This window comes from Kryptolebias marmoratus, linkage group LG3 (assembly GCF_001649575.2).
Source record: "Kryptolebias marmoratus isolate JLee-2015 linkage group LG3, ASM164957v2, whole genome shotgun sequence".
NCBI lineage: Eukaryota > Metazoa > Chordata > Actinopteri > Cyprinodontiformes > Rivulidae > Kryptolebias > Kryptolebias marmoratus.
This window is the reverse complement of record NC_051432.1, coordinates 18005146-18021556: the sequence shown is the minus strand read 5'-3', so window position 1 is coordinate 18021556 and position 16411 is coordinate 18005146. Positions and strand designations below refer to the sequence as shown.

The 16411-nt window shown below is 40.0% G+C and overlaps 2 protein-coding genes across 4 annotated transcripts in view; one reads left to right on the top strand and one right to left on the bottom strand.

The window, feature by feature from the left end:
- The window catches only part of rexo5 (RNA exonuclease 5), a 26220-nt gene extending 17585 nt beyond the window's left edge, over positions 1–8635 (top strand). Inside the window, exons 1-19 of one of the 2 annotated variants that reach the window (XM_017427187.3) lie at positions 135–252; positions 809–1072; positions 1172–1298; positions 1410–1521; positions 1758–1865; positions 2101–2189; positions 3211–3326; positions 3470–3608; positions 3917–4011; positions 4094–4196; positions 4276–4364; positions 4694–4802; positions 5636–5752; positions 5839–5976; positions 6132–6224; positions 6314–6659; positions 6736–6932; positions 7635–7744; positions 7827–8635. In XM_017427187.3, coding sequence (XP_017282676.1) covers positions 816–1072; positions 1172–1298; positions 1410–1521; positions 1758–1865; positions 2101–2189; positions 3211–3326; positions 3470–3608; positions 3917–4011; positions 4094–4196; positions 4276–4364; positions 4694–4802; positions 5636–5752; positions 5839–5976; positions 6132–6224; positions 6314–6659; positions 6736–6932; positions 7635–7744; positions 7827–7896 — 2415 coding nt within the window. In that variant the 5' untranslated portion in view covers positions 135–252; positions 809–815 and the 3' untranslated portion in view covers positions 7897–8635. Of the gene's footprint in view, positions 1–134; positions 253–808; positions 1073–1171; positions 1299–1409; positions 1522–1757; positions 1866–2100; positions 2190–3210; positions 3327–3469; positions 3609–3916; positions 4012–4093; positions 4197–4275; positions 4365–4693; positions 4803–5635; positions 5753–5838; positions 5977–6131; positions 6225–6313; positions 6660–6735; positions 6933–7634; positions 7745–7826 lie in introns of those variants that run through there. The other variant, XM_017427267.3, reaches the window with a different exon arrangement.
- parn (poly(A)-specific ribonuclease (deadenylation nuclease)) lies at positions 8298–16411 on the bottom strand. 2 transcript variants are annotated; one of them, XM_017428165.2, is made up of 26 exons: positions 16314–16411; positions 15985–16062; positions 15737–15816; positions 15573–15640; positions 14871–14952; positions 14630–14690; positions 14127–14295; positions 13866–13928; positions 13741–13779; positions 13623–13665; positions 13465–13545; positions 13240–13296; positions 12957–13034; positions 12822–12865; positions 12692–12734; positions 12081–12156; positions 11875–11985; positions 11596–11665; positions 11456–11511; positions 11124–11210; positions 10970–11044; positions 10710–10878; positions 10429–10562; positions 10102–10168; positions 9866–10023; positions 8298–9249 (listed from the first exon to the last, which is right to left on the bottom strand). In XM_017428165.2, the coding sequence occupies exons 1-26, from the start codon at positions 16330–16332 to the stop codon at positions 9206–9208; spliced, it is 2052 nt and encodes a 683-aa protein (XP_017283654.1). In that variant the 5' UTR covers positions 16333–16411; the 3' UTR covers positions 8298–9205. The 2 variants fall into 2 exon arrangements, with proteins under 2 accessions (XP_017283654.1, XP_017283730.1); XM_017428241.2 differs by having other exon boundaries at positions 10441–10562.

Genomic DNA, 16411 nt, shown 5'->3' with positions numbered 1-16411 from the left:
TAAAAAATACGCATACAAAAGCTACATGCATCGACATGGTCAATGAAAGAAAAATATTGTCGAGGATTTACTTAAAATCTATACATTTTACGCTGTAAGCATATTTCTCACGATATGACAGTTTTATTTTTAAAGCTACTAAACGGAAGTGATGCTAAAGCTTTCGTTTCTTTACTCAACACATTGTAACGTGCCTTGGAGATGTGTAAGAAACACGGCAGTGTGGACTCACTTGGACCCACATTATCACTGGTATTTTATTTTCAGTACTATTTTAATGCCTATATAATCGTCTGAAGTTATAAATGTGGCTGTAAGGCTTACTGTGTTCTGAAAACTTTGAGTGTTTCCCGTGTTGCTTACAAAAAACACCCAAAATGGGAGCTAAGGGATAGTCTACTATAAACCCCTCAGTGGTTAAATATCCTTTTTTATTTAATTTCAGTTAAAGGACATTTGCTATTCTTTAACATAGATGTATGGTTAGAATACTATTTCTTAATGATTATGTACTCTGACTGTATTTTTCTAGCTGTGGTTACTCTTATCTTTAAACTACTATGTCTTAAACATTGTTAAACTAGTCATTATTAACTATAAAAACAATCAAAATCATACTTGACAGTTCTTGATTCTTGATACTTGTTTCTGTTCATCAGTTCCTGACACACTTTAGTAACTAGTCAATAGACACAGTGGCTTGATTACACAGTTTTCCCAGCCTAAGCAAGAATTAGTATGTCTGTATTTACATATATTTCAAACTGTGCAACATAAGGACGTTCTTTCAAATGTTTTTGCTTCACAGCTGAGACATGGAGTCTTCCTGTTCTGTAGCAGAGACGTACAGCAGTAAGAAAAGACGGAGCAAAGAGCCCACAGGACACAGGAGCACCAAAAGACTAAAGGCTGAGCAGGGAGGTGATGATGAAGCGCCGCAGGAGAGACCCTCTGGTTCGCCGAGGCTGTCGGTGCAGCTCGACCGCTTGCAGCAACCAATCGCTGTGTGCGAGCTGACAGAGCTGTTGCACTTTGCTGCTCTGGGGAAAGTGGGAGGCCTCAGACAGCCCAGGTAATGACAGGTGTCGATCCCGGTTACATACATCTCTGTACATGATCTCTGACGTTGTGTGTGTGTGTGTGTCTGTCCGTGTCCTCGTCCCTGCACCAGCTGGTGCCATCTTCACCATCAGAAAAAGGTCAAAGGTGTAAATGTTGTGATTGTGGAGGGCCTGACACAGAGTCACTTCTACAAGAACTACCTCACCATGGAGCACCTCAGGACCAGCTACACCACAGTAAGTCATCGGAGGGAGCACAAAAGCACAAGCGAGAGTTTTATATCGAGAAAACTGTGATGTATCAGTGGGATTGTTTCAGATTTTTTACTTTAAATCTGATTCCAACAGAGGATCACCTTCACGCCATCATCTAACAACGTAGCTTCTGAAATCTTCAGCAGCGAAGTTTCTAACGTGGACACTTTATCCATTTCCAAACCGGAAAACAAACTGCATACAGGTGAGAATCAGGAGTGGATAAGATCTGAGTGTGATCACTGAGGACTGCCCTCCCGTCATTATTTAATATTACTTTTGTGTTATAATTTAAAAAAAAATAAAACTTTTGTTTGCACTTTTTACATCACAGTTGCAAGAGAAAGAGTCCAAACTTTTATTTCTCCTGTGTGTTTTTTTGTGTTTTCTTTCACTGAGTTAGCTTTTTGTTTATTTGTGTGTTTCTGTGCACCGCTGCAGCACTGAAACACCACCCGGTTATCACAGCATACGGGACACAGAGGAGAGGACTGACGGCGTACATTCTCACCCCGGCGGAGATGATTAAGAACCACTACCCCGTCAAAGGTGAAGGAAGTTTTGATATAATTAAATGTTTTTATTTTATTTTAAAAAACTGTTCTGAGGCCACAGGGAGGAAAAGCAACATGTCTACAATGATACAAACTATGTCTCCAGGATATGATGTGTTTTATTAAAAGGCTCAAAAGTTTTTAGATTTATCTACCCAGGAGAAAAATAAAAGTGTTTTCAGATTTTGGTCACTGAGCATGGACCTGGCTTCTGCTTTTCTCGGACACAGGAATGCCAGGCTTTGAGGACTTCAGGTGCACGGAGAACGTTGTGTGTGTCGCTGATGACAGCCCTCTGTATGGACTTGACTGTGAAATGGTGAGACAACTTCAGTTACTGTATAGTTGTAACTTTTCTTATGAAATCACGTTTTCTATAACAACCAGTATTTCAGTATATCCTGTTCATGTGGTTTTCTTGATGACAGAAGTATGTTTTGCTGTGTCTCTTTCTCTTTGCCCGGTGTTTCTTACTCTTACAAAGTGCCTTACTATAAATTGGAAGCATTCATTTGTATATATTTTTTTGTACGTCATTAAACTTCTCCTCCAACTATAGAAATGATCATAATCAATCAAATACAGAGGATTAAATTCTGTTTAACACAAGCAGAACTGTCAGCACTCACTAATAAACTCTATAACAAGTTTTATGCTGGAGTGACTGCTGGTATTTATTGATTTTTAACTGAAATGTTAGTTAAAACAGAAGCTAAAATCAGCAAAACCACAGCTAAAAGCTAAAATTAGCAAACATTTGCTATTTTTTAAAGCTAAAAATAGCAAAATAATAGTTAACAAAAGCAGAACGGTTCTAGCTAAAAGCAAAATCTGGCAAAACTGTAGCAAAACGTTAATGGCCAAAACTGTATGTAGAAGCAAAAATCAGCAAACTCATAGTTTAAAGCTAAAATTGGCAAAACTGCAGCAATAAGCTAAAATGAGCAAAACTATCTAATTGGTAAAAGGCTGACTTGTTTTATCTAGTCCAAGGACCCCAAAGTTCTTCACACTACATTCATTCATTCATCCATTCACCCATTTATTCACACATTCACACACTAATGGTGGTGAGCTACACTGTAGCCACAGCTGCCCTGGGGCGGGCTGAAAGAAGTGGAAAAGCTAAAATGATCAAAACATTTTTGAAAAATGGAAAATAGCAAAACAGTTGCTAAAAGCTAAGTGCAGCAAAATGCTGAATCAGCTTCAAACATTAATGCAAGAAGAACGCCCGTGTTTCAGCCCTTTACTTTTTTCAGTTTAAGCGTGTTTTAGTGTGTTTTTTCAGCGTGTTTCAGCGTTCAGCCGGTCCAAACAGTTTGTCTCTGCGTTCCTAGTGCCTGACAGAAAAGGGATACGAGTTGACTCGTGTTTCTCTGGTGGATGGTGATGGGAACTGTGTGTTGGATGAACTGGTGAAACCCCAAAGTCGTGTTCTGAACTACCTCACCAAGTATACACCCACACGCACACACACACACACACACACACACACACACACACACACACACGTACATCCTGTTCATTTAGTTGACTCGCTCCGGTCAAACACTGAATGCATTTCTGCTTCTAACATTTGCGGATGCTTCCTGACAGTTTCTCAGGTGTCACTGCAGCCATGTTGCGACCAATCACAACCACCCTGCAGGACGTTCAGGCAAAGCTCCTGATGCTGTTGCCAGGCGACGCCGTTCTGGTGGGCCATTCGCTCAACAGTGACCTCATCGCACTGAAAGTCAGTAACTCCGACAAACTGGTGATATTTAGGTTTACTTTGGAGTATTTTTTGTACACTTTTTGGGAGGGGAAGGGGGGTCAGGAGTGCCATCTAAACACTTAACATCCAATAAAATGATTCTAATTTTCAGGTTTTATTATTATCTTGACTCTGTTTGACACACTAACCTAAATAAGCTAAATAATTTAGACAATTGTCCACAGTATTAAATATATTTCAGCGTCACGCCTCAGAGAAAGATCAATTATAAGTTACAACTTCAAATTTTTGCTTATTTTCTGTTCTTTTTTTTTCTTTGTCTCCAGCTGATCCACCAACACGTAATCGATACGTCTCTGCTGTACAGGGGAGAATTTGGGCGGAGGTTTAAGCTGAAGGCTTTGGCTGAGACGGTGCTGAAGTGAGTTCTTGTTTGCCTTCTTTCTTTTTCACCCCCCCTAGTCCGTCTGACTTAATAATTTAATTTTCCACTCCCTTCTCAGGAGGCAAATCCAAACTGAAGAGAAGAGGGGTCACAATCCCACCGAGGACGCTGTGGCTGCTCTGGAGCTGGCCCAGTACTTCATCAGAACTGGACCTCATCAGGTAAGAAATAGAATTAAAAAAAATAAAAAAATAAAAAAGATACAGAGTGAGCAAACGTTTCTCGTTGACTGGCTGTCAGGTTGTGCAGCTTCATCGGGAGGAGCTGTGGGGATACCAACTGGAGGAGGAGTCCTCTGAGGGCACGGCTGTACCAGCACCAAGCCGCAGGTGAGATGTTTACGTTTATAGGAAGTTCTGCTTCTGCACAGATCCTACAGAAGAAGCAGCACAGGTCGAGAAACAGCTGCAGCCTCGTTAATATTCCTCCGCTTTTCTTACTGTTTCACAGTCAAAAAACTTTGATCATAAAGACCTTGTTAAAAAAAAAAAATCATGTTTTTTTTACCTTTTTATCACCTGAAGGCGATAATGCTTTTGCCCATGTTCATTTGTCTGTAATGTTAACAAAATATCTCATGAACCACTGGACAGATTTGAATTAATCTCACACCATGACATCTTCAGCTGGATTTATTTCGGCCTCTTTTCCTCCGCAGGTTTGCAGACCTTCTGCAGACACTTGGTCGCTCTGTAGCCTTTTTAGGAAAGCGCGCCGACGTCGCTCTGGAGCTGTCCAGGCAGCGGTGGTACAACTCTGACAAACAGGTGAGACCTTACAGCACGTGGGGGTTTAAAACAGCTGTTGCTCATCCCTCGGGTTTCATTCATAAACAGATTCTCTGTTTGATGGCCGTGAACAGGATTGCAAAAAAACAGATAAATAAATAAAAGCTGCACTGCAGTTTCTAGATGAGATCACGTCAGAATCAGCGTGCCCTGCCACCAGCTTGTCTGTGATATGATCAGAAGCAGCATGCTGCTGCGTTCTGTAACGACAAAAAATAATCAACAAGTAGTGAGATGTCTGTTTCAGAGAATCACAAAAAAGATTGATCTTTGTCTTTGAAAAAGAATTTTATTCCGAAGGGAAAAGAGCGTTCAGAGACCCGAACTCACTGAACTCAGTCAGGAGAAGAGCCCAGAAAGAAAAACAACACACACTTTTTTAGGGAGGCTTCATTACATCGTTTTCAGCCACACTTTTACATAGTTACTGAGCAGCTTTGATTCTCGCAAGGAAGATCTGATAATAACAGGAAGTGAGGAAGCACTGAGAACAAATCAGCCAAGGCCGCTGCAGAAAGGAGTAAGGTAGGACCAGAGTCTTCCTCAGTTCCCACATAAAACAAAGAACAAAAGCATTTCAAACCTTGATACAAAAACTAACAGTTAGAAGAAGAAGAACTTCATTAAGTCTTCACTTGTGCAGGCAAGAATCATAATTATTGTTATACATTTTACTATTAAAAAGAACAACATTAACATTTTCCATTAGAGTTCTAACACATTTTTTTGTTGTTTCGCACTTTTTCTTCTTTTTTTTTTGTCTTTCTTCACCTAAACTCCCCCACCTTGTCTCCTCGTTCTCACCTCTGCAGGTGCTGTCCTCGTTCAGGAGACAGACGAAGCACCAGTTCCTCTCCGTCCTCCACTTGTCCTCCTTCTCAGACCACCTGAGAAGATGCTCCGCTCATCAGGAGCAGCTGTACCAGAATGTGAGGCATTTATCTGTTTTTTTTATTTATGTGTTTTTCTCGCGGGAGGTGTATGTGACGCACAACGTGCTGCGTTTGTCCCGCAGGTGTGTGCGAGGCTTCGGGATATGTGCGTTGTGTTTGCCGGGCCCTTCCCTTCGGGTTTCTCTGAGAAAGAAGTGAAGCGACTGTTTCGCTGCTGTGGTCGAGTCCGACGAGTCCAAATGTTGACCACAAACATCAGAGTATGTCTCAGAGTATTTACATCGTTTAACATATTTACAGCTTTTTTCTTTTATGGGGGTTTTTAGTCCTCTAGTTGAGCTGTAAACACTTTCAGCGATTTTCAACAAACTTTATTCATTTCTTCAGCTTTTTCCAACAATATTTGGATTTTTAGCTCCATGCAGAGGTAGAGTTTGAGATGCTGGAAGGAACAATACTCGCTTTAAAGATTCTGGACGGAGTCAGCGTGCTCGGCCAGCCCATCAAGGTAGCATTTTTTTAACTTGTGCGCCTCTTCCTCTTTCCCTTTTACATCATAAATGCGTTCAGACCTTTAATGTGTTTCTTATGTTCCAGGTGCAGAGACCGATGCACGAGTCGATGTTGGACCTGGATCTGAACCTCGAGGCCTTGATGAGTGAAACACCGAACACCAATAACCTTTATGCTGTTAAACTGAGCCAACGTACAGCTCAGCATGTGAACATTTCAACGAAGGTTAATGGACACAAGCTAGATGCAAAGTGTGTTAAAGTGGCCAACGGGCTCCCAGCCGTTAAACTAAACGGTAAAGAGTCGGATCCCACCGCCGCATCCAGACTGTCCGAGGAAACTGTCAGGGAGACGTTTGGTCACTTCGGTGCTGTGGAGAGCGTCGTCCTGCCTGTTAAAGCAGAAAAACACGCAAGGCATGCGTGTATAAGTGAGTCGAAGCTGTGTGGTGATTTTTTTAAAAAATCGTTGCGTATGGGTGTAACCTGAGTGTGTCTGCTTCCCAGAGTTTAAGAGTCCAGAGGCCAAACGTGCAGCTCTCGGCTCCTCGGAGGACCTGCTGAAAGACCGTTTCCTCGTTTGCCCGTCTGTGACTCCGCCCCACCTGCCTTCGTGGGTTACCGTGACAACAGATAGGCCGACTGGGAATACAGATGAGGCGAGAGCCGAGGAGCAAAGACCAGCCTGTTTGGACGGTTCTCAGGTACAGAGCAGATTACACAGAAATGGTTTTACTCATCAGACTCAGAGCTTTGTGTAAAACTCACTGCAGACTTTTCTTTTCATGGTTTGAGTTGATTTCCTATGTGAAGATTTAGATTTGCGCTGCAGCAGCTGTTTTATGTCTAAAGCGATAGTCCAGATCTTTTGGAGTTGGGTACTATGGAAAGTTTCTGAGCAGTTAATATCTTACCTGTTGTAGATAGCTCTGCAACCTCAGATTGGAGAAGCTGTTTAATTCTGACCGGACTGATGAGCTAACGCCTAGTCCAAGTGGGATCAAAACAACTAAAGCGGATTGCTGTCGCCTCGAAACAACTCTCAAAAATTTCATAACAGTTGATGTTATAGTTGATTAAGAAACTCAAGATTAACTCTTAGTTCGTCAGTCTGGTCATGTTTTTCCAAACTGAGCCATCTACAACAGGTAAGATATTGATCGTAACCCTTTCATAGAACCCCACTTCAAAAGATCTGAACTGTTCCTTCAGTTCTTGATTTGTTGTAACCTTTATTTTTTACATTTTTTTCTCTGTTTGTTTTTATGAACAACTTGTGCTGTAGTTCGTTTGGATTTTAAAAACCCAATCTGAACAAAAGCCTCCATTTAGAAGCTCCCCCGTCGTGGTTTGTATATTTAATATTTACAGCACATTATAAAATTTCCAATTTGCAACGTGCGTAGGATCAGGAGCTGCCTCGCCTGATGAGGAAACTGGACTCCCAGCTGAGAAAAGTCTTCAGATCTCTTCCGGACGGCACCTTGTCCGTGGTGGTTCTGCTTGGACAAACCAGGTGAGAACCCTCACAGCGTCTCTGTGTCAGGATCCCCCTGAAGTTAAAAGATTTCTAAACCTCTTCCTGTTTTCTGATGCAGCTCAAACGGTGACCGACCTGGTTTGTGCCTAATCGAAGTCAAAACAGAATCCTGTGGAAGCACAGAGTGAAGCAACAAGTATTACACAACTGAGAGGAAGTCATTCTTGTCTCACTAAGTGCAATTCAGATTAAATTGTAATTTTGAATATTAGTTTCACTTTTTTAAATAAAATTGCTTAAATCAAATGAGTGGTATTTCTGGTGACGACCTCATAGTGGAGGGCAGAAAAATGCTAAAATAAAAACATTATTTTAGTTTAATTTTAGGTCACCCAATGACCTTAAAGGAACCCAGAAAGGAGAAGAGGGTAAAGAACATGGATGGATGATCTTAAAGGAACCGAAAACTCTAAGATTGAATAAAATGTTCTTCAGCGTCTGTGGATTTACCAGAACCTCCTCAGAGCAGCAGCATCACATTTTATATCAGATAAAATGTTTGAGAAAAAAAAAAAATGTCCACAAAAAATTACTAAGAAACATTCTTTAATTTTTTCCCCTTTAAAAAGGAAATATTTAAGTATTTTTAAACTTACACAAAAAAAGGTGTCAAAGTTTGCACCTTTTGGATTACAGAATTACTGACATTTTTGCAGGTAGACACAAATACAAAAACATCAAAACACAAAGGAAATAAAACGACAACAACAACAACAAAAAAAAAAAACTTCTGTACAAAAACAAGCACCTCTCAGGAAGGATGAAAAATGCCACCAACAACAAATATCACACGTGACACGTGTAACTGATAAAACTAGGAGTTGACAACTTAATCTAATTTTAAAAAATGACCAAAAAAAAAAAAAATTAAACAGAGTTAAAATTTTTAATAACCCTGACATTATACAGTACGGGATCTGTCAAGTGGCATTTTCTCTCATTTTAAGAAACTTATTCACAAGGATACAAAGACTAGAAAAAAAAAAAAAAAACATTTCCCCTCACATGCACCAACTTACAACTCACACTCACATTATATAAGACTGATTAGAGACGTCTATCATTAAAATTTATGAATGAATTTAAAGTGACTGCGTGGTCGTGGTGGCAGATTCCAGTCTGAACAAGTGAAAAACTCTGTAGCTTATGTTTCAGATCTACAGTGATATTTATGTACGTGTTAATCCAGAGGAGGTGCCTGCTCCTCTGATATCTGATCAGAATATGGCAGCTGTTGTTATGGCTTGTGTTCTCTGTTAATAGTTGAGCTTGGCTGGTAGTTTTGACACCGTATCCACGGCGGTGGGTGAGTGGATGAATTTAGGGCGTGCGGCTCTTTCAGCGCCGTGCGACCCTAAGGGAGAGTGCTCTGAGTGCCTGGGGGAGGAGAGCAGGAGCTCACGATGGGACCGTGGCTTCGCTGCTCCTCGCCTCTCGCTACCAGACTTCTGGGACTTCGAACAACGATGTTGATTCAGTCGCTGAGGAAAGAGGGAGAGACATTTAAGAGAAACTGTGACCAGAGCAGGGGAGGCCAACACTGGTCCTCGAGGGCCACTGTCCTGCATGTTTCACTTGGTTCTCTGCTCTCAACACACCTGATTTGAATGATTAACAGGCTTCTACACAACATGAAAAGGTAATTTAAACACTGAATCAGGTGTGTTGGAGCAGGGAAACAAGGAAAACGAGCAGGATAGTGGCCCTCGAGGACCAGGGTTGGCCAACCCTGATTTAGAGGTTAATCTGGGCTTTTCTTTGGCCAATAATCAGAGCAGAAGATGACCATAAACAATTCAGATAATTTTTCCTTGAGGTTTTTCTCCCATCTGGCAAAATATAATCCCTTAACTAAATAAAGCATTAATTTAAAGAAACTTACATCTGTGTAGATGAACATTCTTAAACAGTTAAGCTGCATTTTCTTTTGACTGCTTAGTAAATCAGCCAAACTGTGCAGACATGGCCAACGATTAATTCAAAATAAAGCAATAAAACATTTCCCAGATAACATTTATACTCCTTTCGTCCCCCTCTCCTCCTGTTAGTGACTTGGTATTCCGTGAATAAGAATAACCCCTGCAGTGATAAACACACCTTCAGACTTCTTTTTCTTGTTCTTTTGACCTTTCTTTGCTGAGGCCGTTGGGGGTTGCTGCCAAGTGCTTGTCCCATCAGCACGACTGCCTGGATCCGTGCCTTCAGGACTTTTCTCGTCTGGGGCCGGACTTGACTCGGCTGAATAGGATGCCTCCCTGCAGAAGACAGCAACAGTTAGGAAACATTAAAACAGCAATCGGGACGACAGCGCCAGCACAAGTCCCGATACGTACGTTATCTTTAGCCACCCCTCTGATGTTTTGCTCTCAACGGCTTCAACGTTGGCCCGTTCACTTGCATCTAAAAAATAAGAGAAAATTGAACATTTGATATCCTTAAGTAACACGGAGCTGAGCAAACTAAAATAAAGCCATTAGATCCTTTAAGGGGATACTGAATTTACCAAGTCTGACAAAGCCTGTATGTTTTAATAATCCAAGCTCACTCAAACTTTAATTCTGGCATGAGAATTATAAATTACTACGTGCCCTCATCATTGCTTATTCTACTTCTGCCTTTCTAGAGAAAATTCAATTCATGCAACAAAAAGAAAGACTTGCATGCTTTCACACCATCGAATTTCATCTTCTTGTTTCCTGTGCTGTCTGGGAAGGAGTAGTGATTCCAGGGATCTGAAATTGGAGCCTCTTCAGTTCCCTGCTCTCCTTGAAGGGGACTGATGCTGCGCTTCCTCCTAGAAAAAAAAAAAAAAAAAGAAAAAAAAAAAAAAAGGGAGACATTTTTTCCCCTCGGTAAAAAGAATATTTCAACACCTGCAGAGGCACCACAAGAGAATAATACAGAGAATGAAGTGGGAAAGGGTACTTGTATCGCAGCTTACCCGCGGTATCCAAACCCAGCGGAGGAGGAGTAGTGAGGTTTCAGCCAGCTGTCCTCACCCCAGGTTTTGGCTGTCTGGCCAAGCTTGTCTTTCTCCTGATGTTTACCCTGGATGTACTCTGCATATGTCTGGATCCTGTAGCTCTCTGCATAGCGGCTGGTGTTCATAGCTGTTTGAACAGGCGTTATACATTAACTGTATCCAACATTTATTATTCTCTTCAGTCTGACACGTGTTTTCTACCGGCATCAAAGACTCACCTATCTGCACCTGGTCCGTCTGACTGAGGGACACAAAAGCTGACGTGTCATCAATCCAAGACACCTGGATGTTACCTGAGAAGATCACAGAACGAGAGAGGCACAAACAGTGGGCGATATTTGTCTGCAGCCAAATTAACACATCGTAACTTACCGAAGGCACTGAAGAGCTGGTAGAGGTCACTAGTCTTCCACTCTTTAGGGAAGGTGACATACAGGACGTGGTCTCTTTTGGGTTGCACTGAAAAGAAGCATTTTTCATTTAAATCCAATCATTACAACTTCGATTGTTGTGAAGAGGCATACAATTATCATTTCTGTGCAGCTCTGTCCAGCTTTATGGATAAGAGTTTGTTTTTTCTCCCTCCATAGCTCCAACCACCATTCCCAATACTCTGGAGCCATTAAACACGGAAGTAAAATCAAGCATCTAGCAAGATAAAACAAACAAAAAAATATCCTGTCTTCTGTCTTAATTCTACTCACAATCTGGCCCTGTGATATTGAGGTAGGGTATGTCAATTATCCTCATAAGGAAGAGCCTGTGGAACATAAAAGAAATAAAAGTACATTTATTAAAATTATCTTAAGCAATTAAACCAAGAAGCAAATAAAGTCAGTCTTACTTGTTGAAGAAAGGTTCAATTAGCTTGGACCGAGCAGAGATGTAGGATTTTGGTGGCGTCAAGAAAGAACCTTTAAAAGAGTAAAACCACCATGTTCAAACCTATATTTCATTCAATTTCATGAGAACTTAAGATCAAATAAGTGTTTAAACTGGTGTTCTCAGGTCCTTAAAATTTAAATTCTGTCAGTAAAATGCAGCCCACAACATAACAGAAGCAGCTGTTAAACAGTTCAGGTTGTCTGAAGCATCAGGTGTGGGCAGGGTGAATCAGTCTTACCCAGATGGTTGGCCATGGAGATGAAACACAGACCGGTGATGTAGGCGTCATATCCTGCCTCATGGAGCTGCTCCTGGGCCGTGTCGTAACTGGGGAACCCCTCTGCCGTTTCTGACAAAAACAGTACAAAACAAAAATCATCAAAACGTGTTGAATGTTTTAGGTTTAAAGTTTTGCATTTCAGGCAAACTGGTACGTTTACTAACCAACTTTTGGCGGCTTAAAGGGGCTCTCCTTTACTTGTTTCTCCAGCTCTGCCAGAGACGTGTTAGAGATCAGCTCCTGTAGCACAACCAGCAGAAACAAAACATTATTACCCAGATGTTTGATAAATCTGAGACTAAAGATCAAATCGATTCTTTGTGAGATCAGAGGTCCTCAGGTTCCACATCCATGTCATATGCATATGAAATGACAGCACAGAACTAATTTACAGGTTGGCTCATGTGAGGATTATGTAGACCTCTTAAATGATTATACAAAATGGATGTTGGCTAGTTGTGCACATCCTGATTTATGCTGCCCAAATGACACATTGTAAAAGAACACCCAGCAGGAAAGAGTCTACAGGCTGGTTTGTTTCTACAGGCATCTGAACGGCTGACTTCACTGCCATTCTTATGTGTAATTATTTTTATAGTAGCAACACCTACTGTTGAGAAGAGGGACTGAAGGAAGTGCTGCATCTCAAGCGCAGGAATAAAATAGGAATGTCACAACTTGCTTGCATTAGGACCAATGGACAAGTATAATCTGACTTTGGGATTTACGGGCAGACTGTAGAAGCTTAAAATCACTTTAGTGAAAGAAAGTTTACCTTAAATGGCTGAGTAGACGCCATCAGTTTTGTGTCTAAAAGTCTGAAAGTTAAAAAGAGTGTACATGTTAAAAAAAAAAAAAAGTATCTGTTGTGACAAAAAACAAAGACATTCAATCATCAGAATTACCTTGGGAAAACACACATCGTAACATCTTTAAAGTCTTGAAGATCCTGGAAACAAGAGAAGTGCCGTTAATGAACCACACACAAACTTTACAATTTGCTTCAACTTTCCAAACGATTTACAACATTTTCATTGTACCTCAGGCAAAGGGCAGTAGAACTGGTGGATTGTGTGCATCACATCTAAAAGCATGTTGTGGCCAACCACAAGTTTACTCTGTGAGTCAGAAACATAAACCAACATGAAATATGATGCCACTAAATTAAAAACAGAACCCAACAAAGCATTTTGTAAAAGCCACAATGTTTAGATTTTGGGTGACCGCTTACTGATTTTATGTATTTATTTTAATAAAAAGATTGTAACTGCAGAACGTATTTTAAATTTTAAAAAAAAGGGATAAAAGTCAAGTAGGACTCACGGATTTAGAAATGGCATGGATGACTCTGGAGAAGCCGACAGCATCATTTAGTTCCTCCTGTTGAGGGAAAAACAAAAACGTGAGAATGAAACATAACATGCAGGAATAAAATCTTAATATGTTAAAATTTAATTCAGGAGACAAAACCAAAGTTTTCCCCATTTATCACATTCTCAACAGTTCAACAAGACTGAACCAAACGTATTGTTGATGTTTCAAACTCACCTGCTCCCTCTCCAGTTTCTGCTGTTCCCTCTTCTTCTTCTCCTCTTCGTCAACTTTACTGACCTGAATGTACCGCTCCTTCTGCACAGACAAGTCAGTCGTATCGCGTGCGTGAAACAAAATAAAGTGAGGGGGAAAAATAAAGTAAAACATGCTACCTTCTCTGTTTCCAAGGTTTCCACATGAAGCCCTTTGGGAAACCTAACAGAGCAAAACTAATTTTAGTCCCCCACGTACAAATATGAACAAGAACAAAACGTATTAGGCCTCACTCACTTCCAGCTCAGTGTCTGGTAGACCAGCTTTCTCTGGAAACTGGAGAGAACATATAGTTTACATTTGAATAGAAAAAAAAGGAGAAAAACTAAGGTTTGTTGTGACTTTTTGAGAGAAAGAATTACCCAGTACATGGCTCCAAGTCCAAAGTCTTCTCATTGTTACTGAAGAGCGCCTCCACCTTTTCCCTGTTGTAGAAACAGAACAGAAATTAAAAAGGGGGCAAGAACAAATATAACTTTAAAAGAAGCTCCTTTTTTATTCTTGAAGGAATTTACAGATATTTTACATGAAACTGATTACTAGTTTTAGAAAACAAAACAAAAAAAGCCTTCCCACCATCTATAACTCCAGCCTTTAGTAGAAGAGCGGTACTGAACACTTACACCACTTTATTAACAAAGTCTTTCTGTTCATCAGGTACGTGTGCAGGGACTTTGGAGGATGACGGGGAGATGAAAGATGGGGTCCCTAAACCATTAGCATGTTGATTTCTCCTTTCTTCTGTCTGCTCTCTCAGCTGAGCTTCCTCCTCCTGATTTAGGTACGGGATTCCTTCGGACAAAAACAAAACAAAAAAATGTTTTATTTTTACTACATGTACACATTATTCACTCTTTAAAACTTTGGTTTCTTTGCAGAGTTAAAAACAAACAAAACCTCTTAAATAAAATGTTTAAATAATTTGGTAAGAACTAAAAATTAATTTAAAATCTGATCCTATAAAACAAATGCACAACCTACAATATAGTTCTACTTTCAGATAAGTGTTGTAATTTAAGTGTGATGCATTTTTTTGCTTTATAAATTGTCAAACATTTTGTTGGCATCTGGTGGCAAAAGCTGCAGAATAGATTTCACATGAAAATGAATCGTTTTCTACGCTCACCGTGACAGAACACCTTGTTGAAGTCAAATCCCTGACTGGCGAGGAAATCAATACTGGAACTCTGAAATGACAAAGGTAATCCTCTTTATACGCTCACATCATTTTGTGACCCATTATGATAAAAGAAAAACTTTATCTTAAAACAATACAAAGAAAGAAAATCATTAAAAAGCACAAAAGTAATTTAAAAATCACTTGCTTACAAAGAAACAATGCAGAACCTGAGAGGAGCCACACTTACTTGACAGATAAACTTTATATCTGGAGATGTCCTATTAAATGGTTTAGGGAATACATAAAAATTAAAAGGCTTTGTGATATACCTGGAAGAAGAAGGGGGAAAAAATGAATAGATGAGTGACAACATTAGAGTTCCAGTGAGTTTTCATCAATAACTTGGATGCAAAAAGAACAAAAAGCCAATCTATAGTTTACAGCTGGGGCCTCATTTAGAAAAAAAATTATTTAATATGTTCAATGTTTAAAAACATGGAAACATTTTTTATAAGAAACTAGAATAAATACATTTACTCCAAGTTAACAGAGCAAACATTGTGAAGTGTAATCATGCATAAAATAACAAAATTGGTCAAAATAATTGTGATCAGAAGTTATTGAAAATTGTGCAGCCTTTCAGTTCCTATTAAAACAAGCATTGCTTTGTTGATGCATATTTTGAAGTAAATTTAAACTTAGATTTGAACAAAGGCTGTGCCACAGACTTAAAAGGCAACTTTTTTGCCAATTTGATTGAAATAAATTTTAAAACTCAGCTATGTAATAATGCTAGTGGAATTTATGAACTATATAAAACCTCAAAAACTACATCTAAAAACAAAGCCAGAAGTCAAAAATTGTTGTACCTCACATACAAGCAAATAGACAAATGATACATTTCGTGTGTGTTTTAAAAGAGTGTATTTATCAAACCCATGTCACTTACTTTGACTTCGTCTGGTCATACTTAAACGTACATAATCCAAACTGGAACATGAGAAAGTCCATAGAATGCTGTCAGGAATGATGGGAAAATGAATTGTAACATTACATTTACAGTTAACAGAATACTGCAGTGAGTAGGAAGGTACTGCGAGTTTGTTGGTGAACCTTTTTAAGCTTCGTGTATCGTTCCTCCGGTGTATCCAGCCCGTTGGTTAGCGCACTAACATTGGGACCGTCACTTATCCCTAAAAAACAAACAAACAAAAAAAAAACAATTATTAAAAAAAAAAAAAAAAAAAAAAAAAAAAAAAAAAAAAAAAAAAAAAAAAAAAAAAAAAAAACGTGTTATTTTACAGACACAGCGGCAGCTCCTTTTAAAGCCACGCCGTCTCCCGAAACAGAGTTACTGTTACCTGAAAATTCTCCATCGATGGCAAGAAAGTCAGCCTCGTCTATGGCGCTGCACACCGTGCTCAAACTGTCTTTAAAATCTGCGGACAGAAGCATCACTGTTAGCATGGTCGCGTGCACCTCCACTTAAACGGGCTACGCTAACCTAGCGCGCTAGCTTAGCTTAGCATGCTAGCTCAAAGCACAAACACGAAAGAGGGTGCCCGTTGTTGGTCTCCTCCGTTTTTGAATAACTATCAGGCCTCCGCTCTGCTGCGGGTTGTTGTAATTTATGTTTAAAGCTGCACAAATAAAAAAAACAACTGAATACAAAAGCAGTCTGTGTTCTTACTTTTGCGCGTTACCTCCATCCCTGCACAATGACGGAACCCGGCTGACGGCTAACCCCAGCTAGCCAACTGGCTTTTAACCGTTTGACGAGCACTTCCG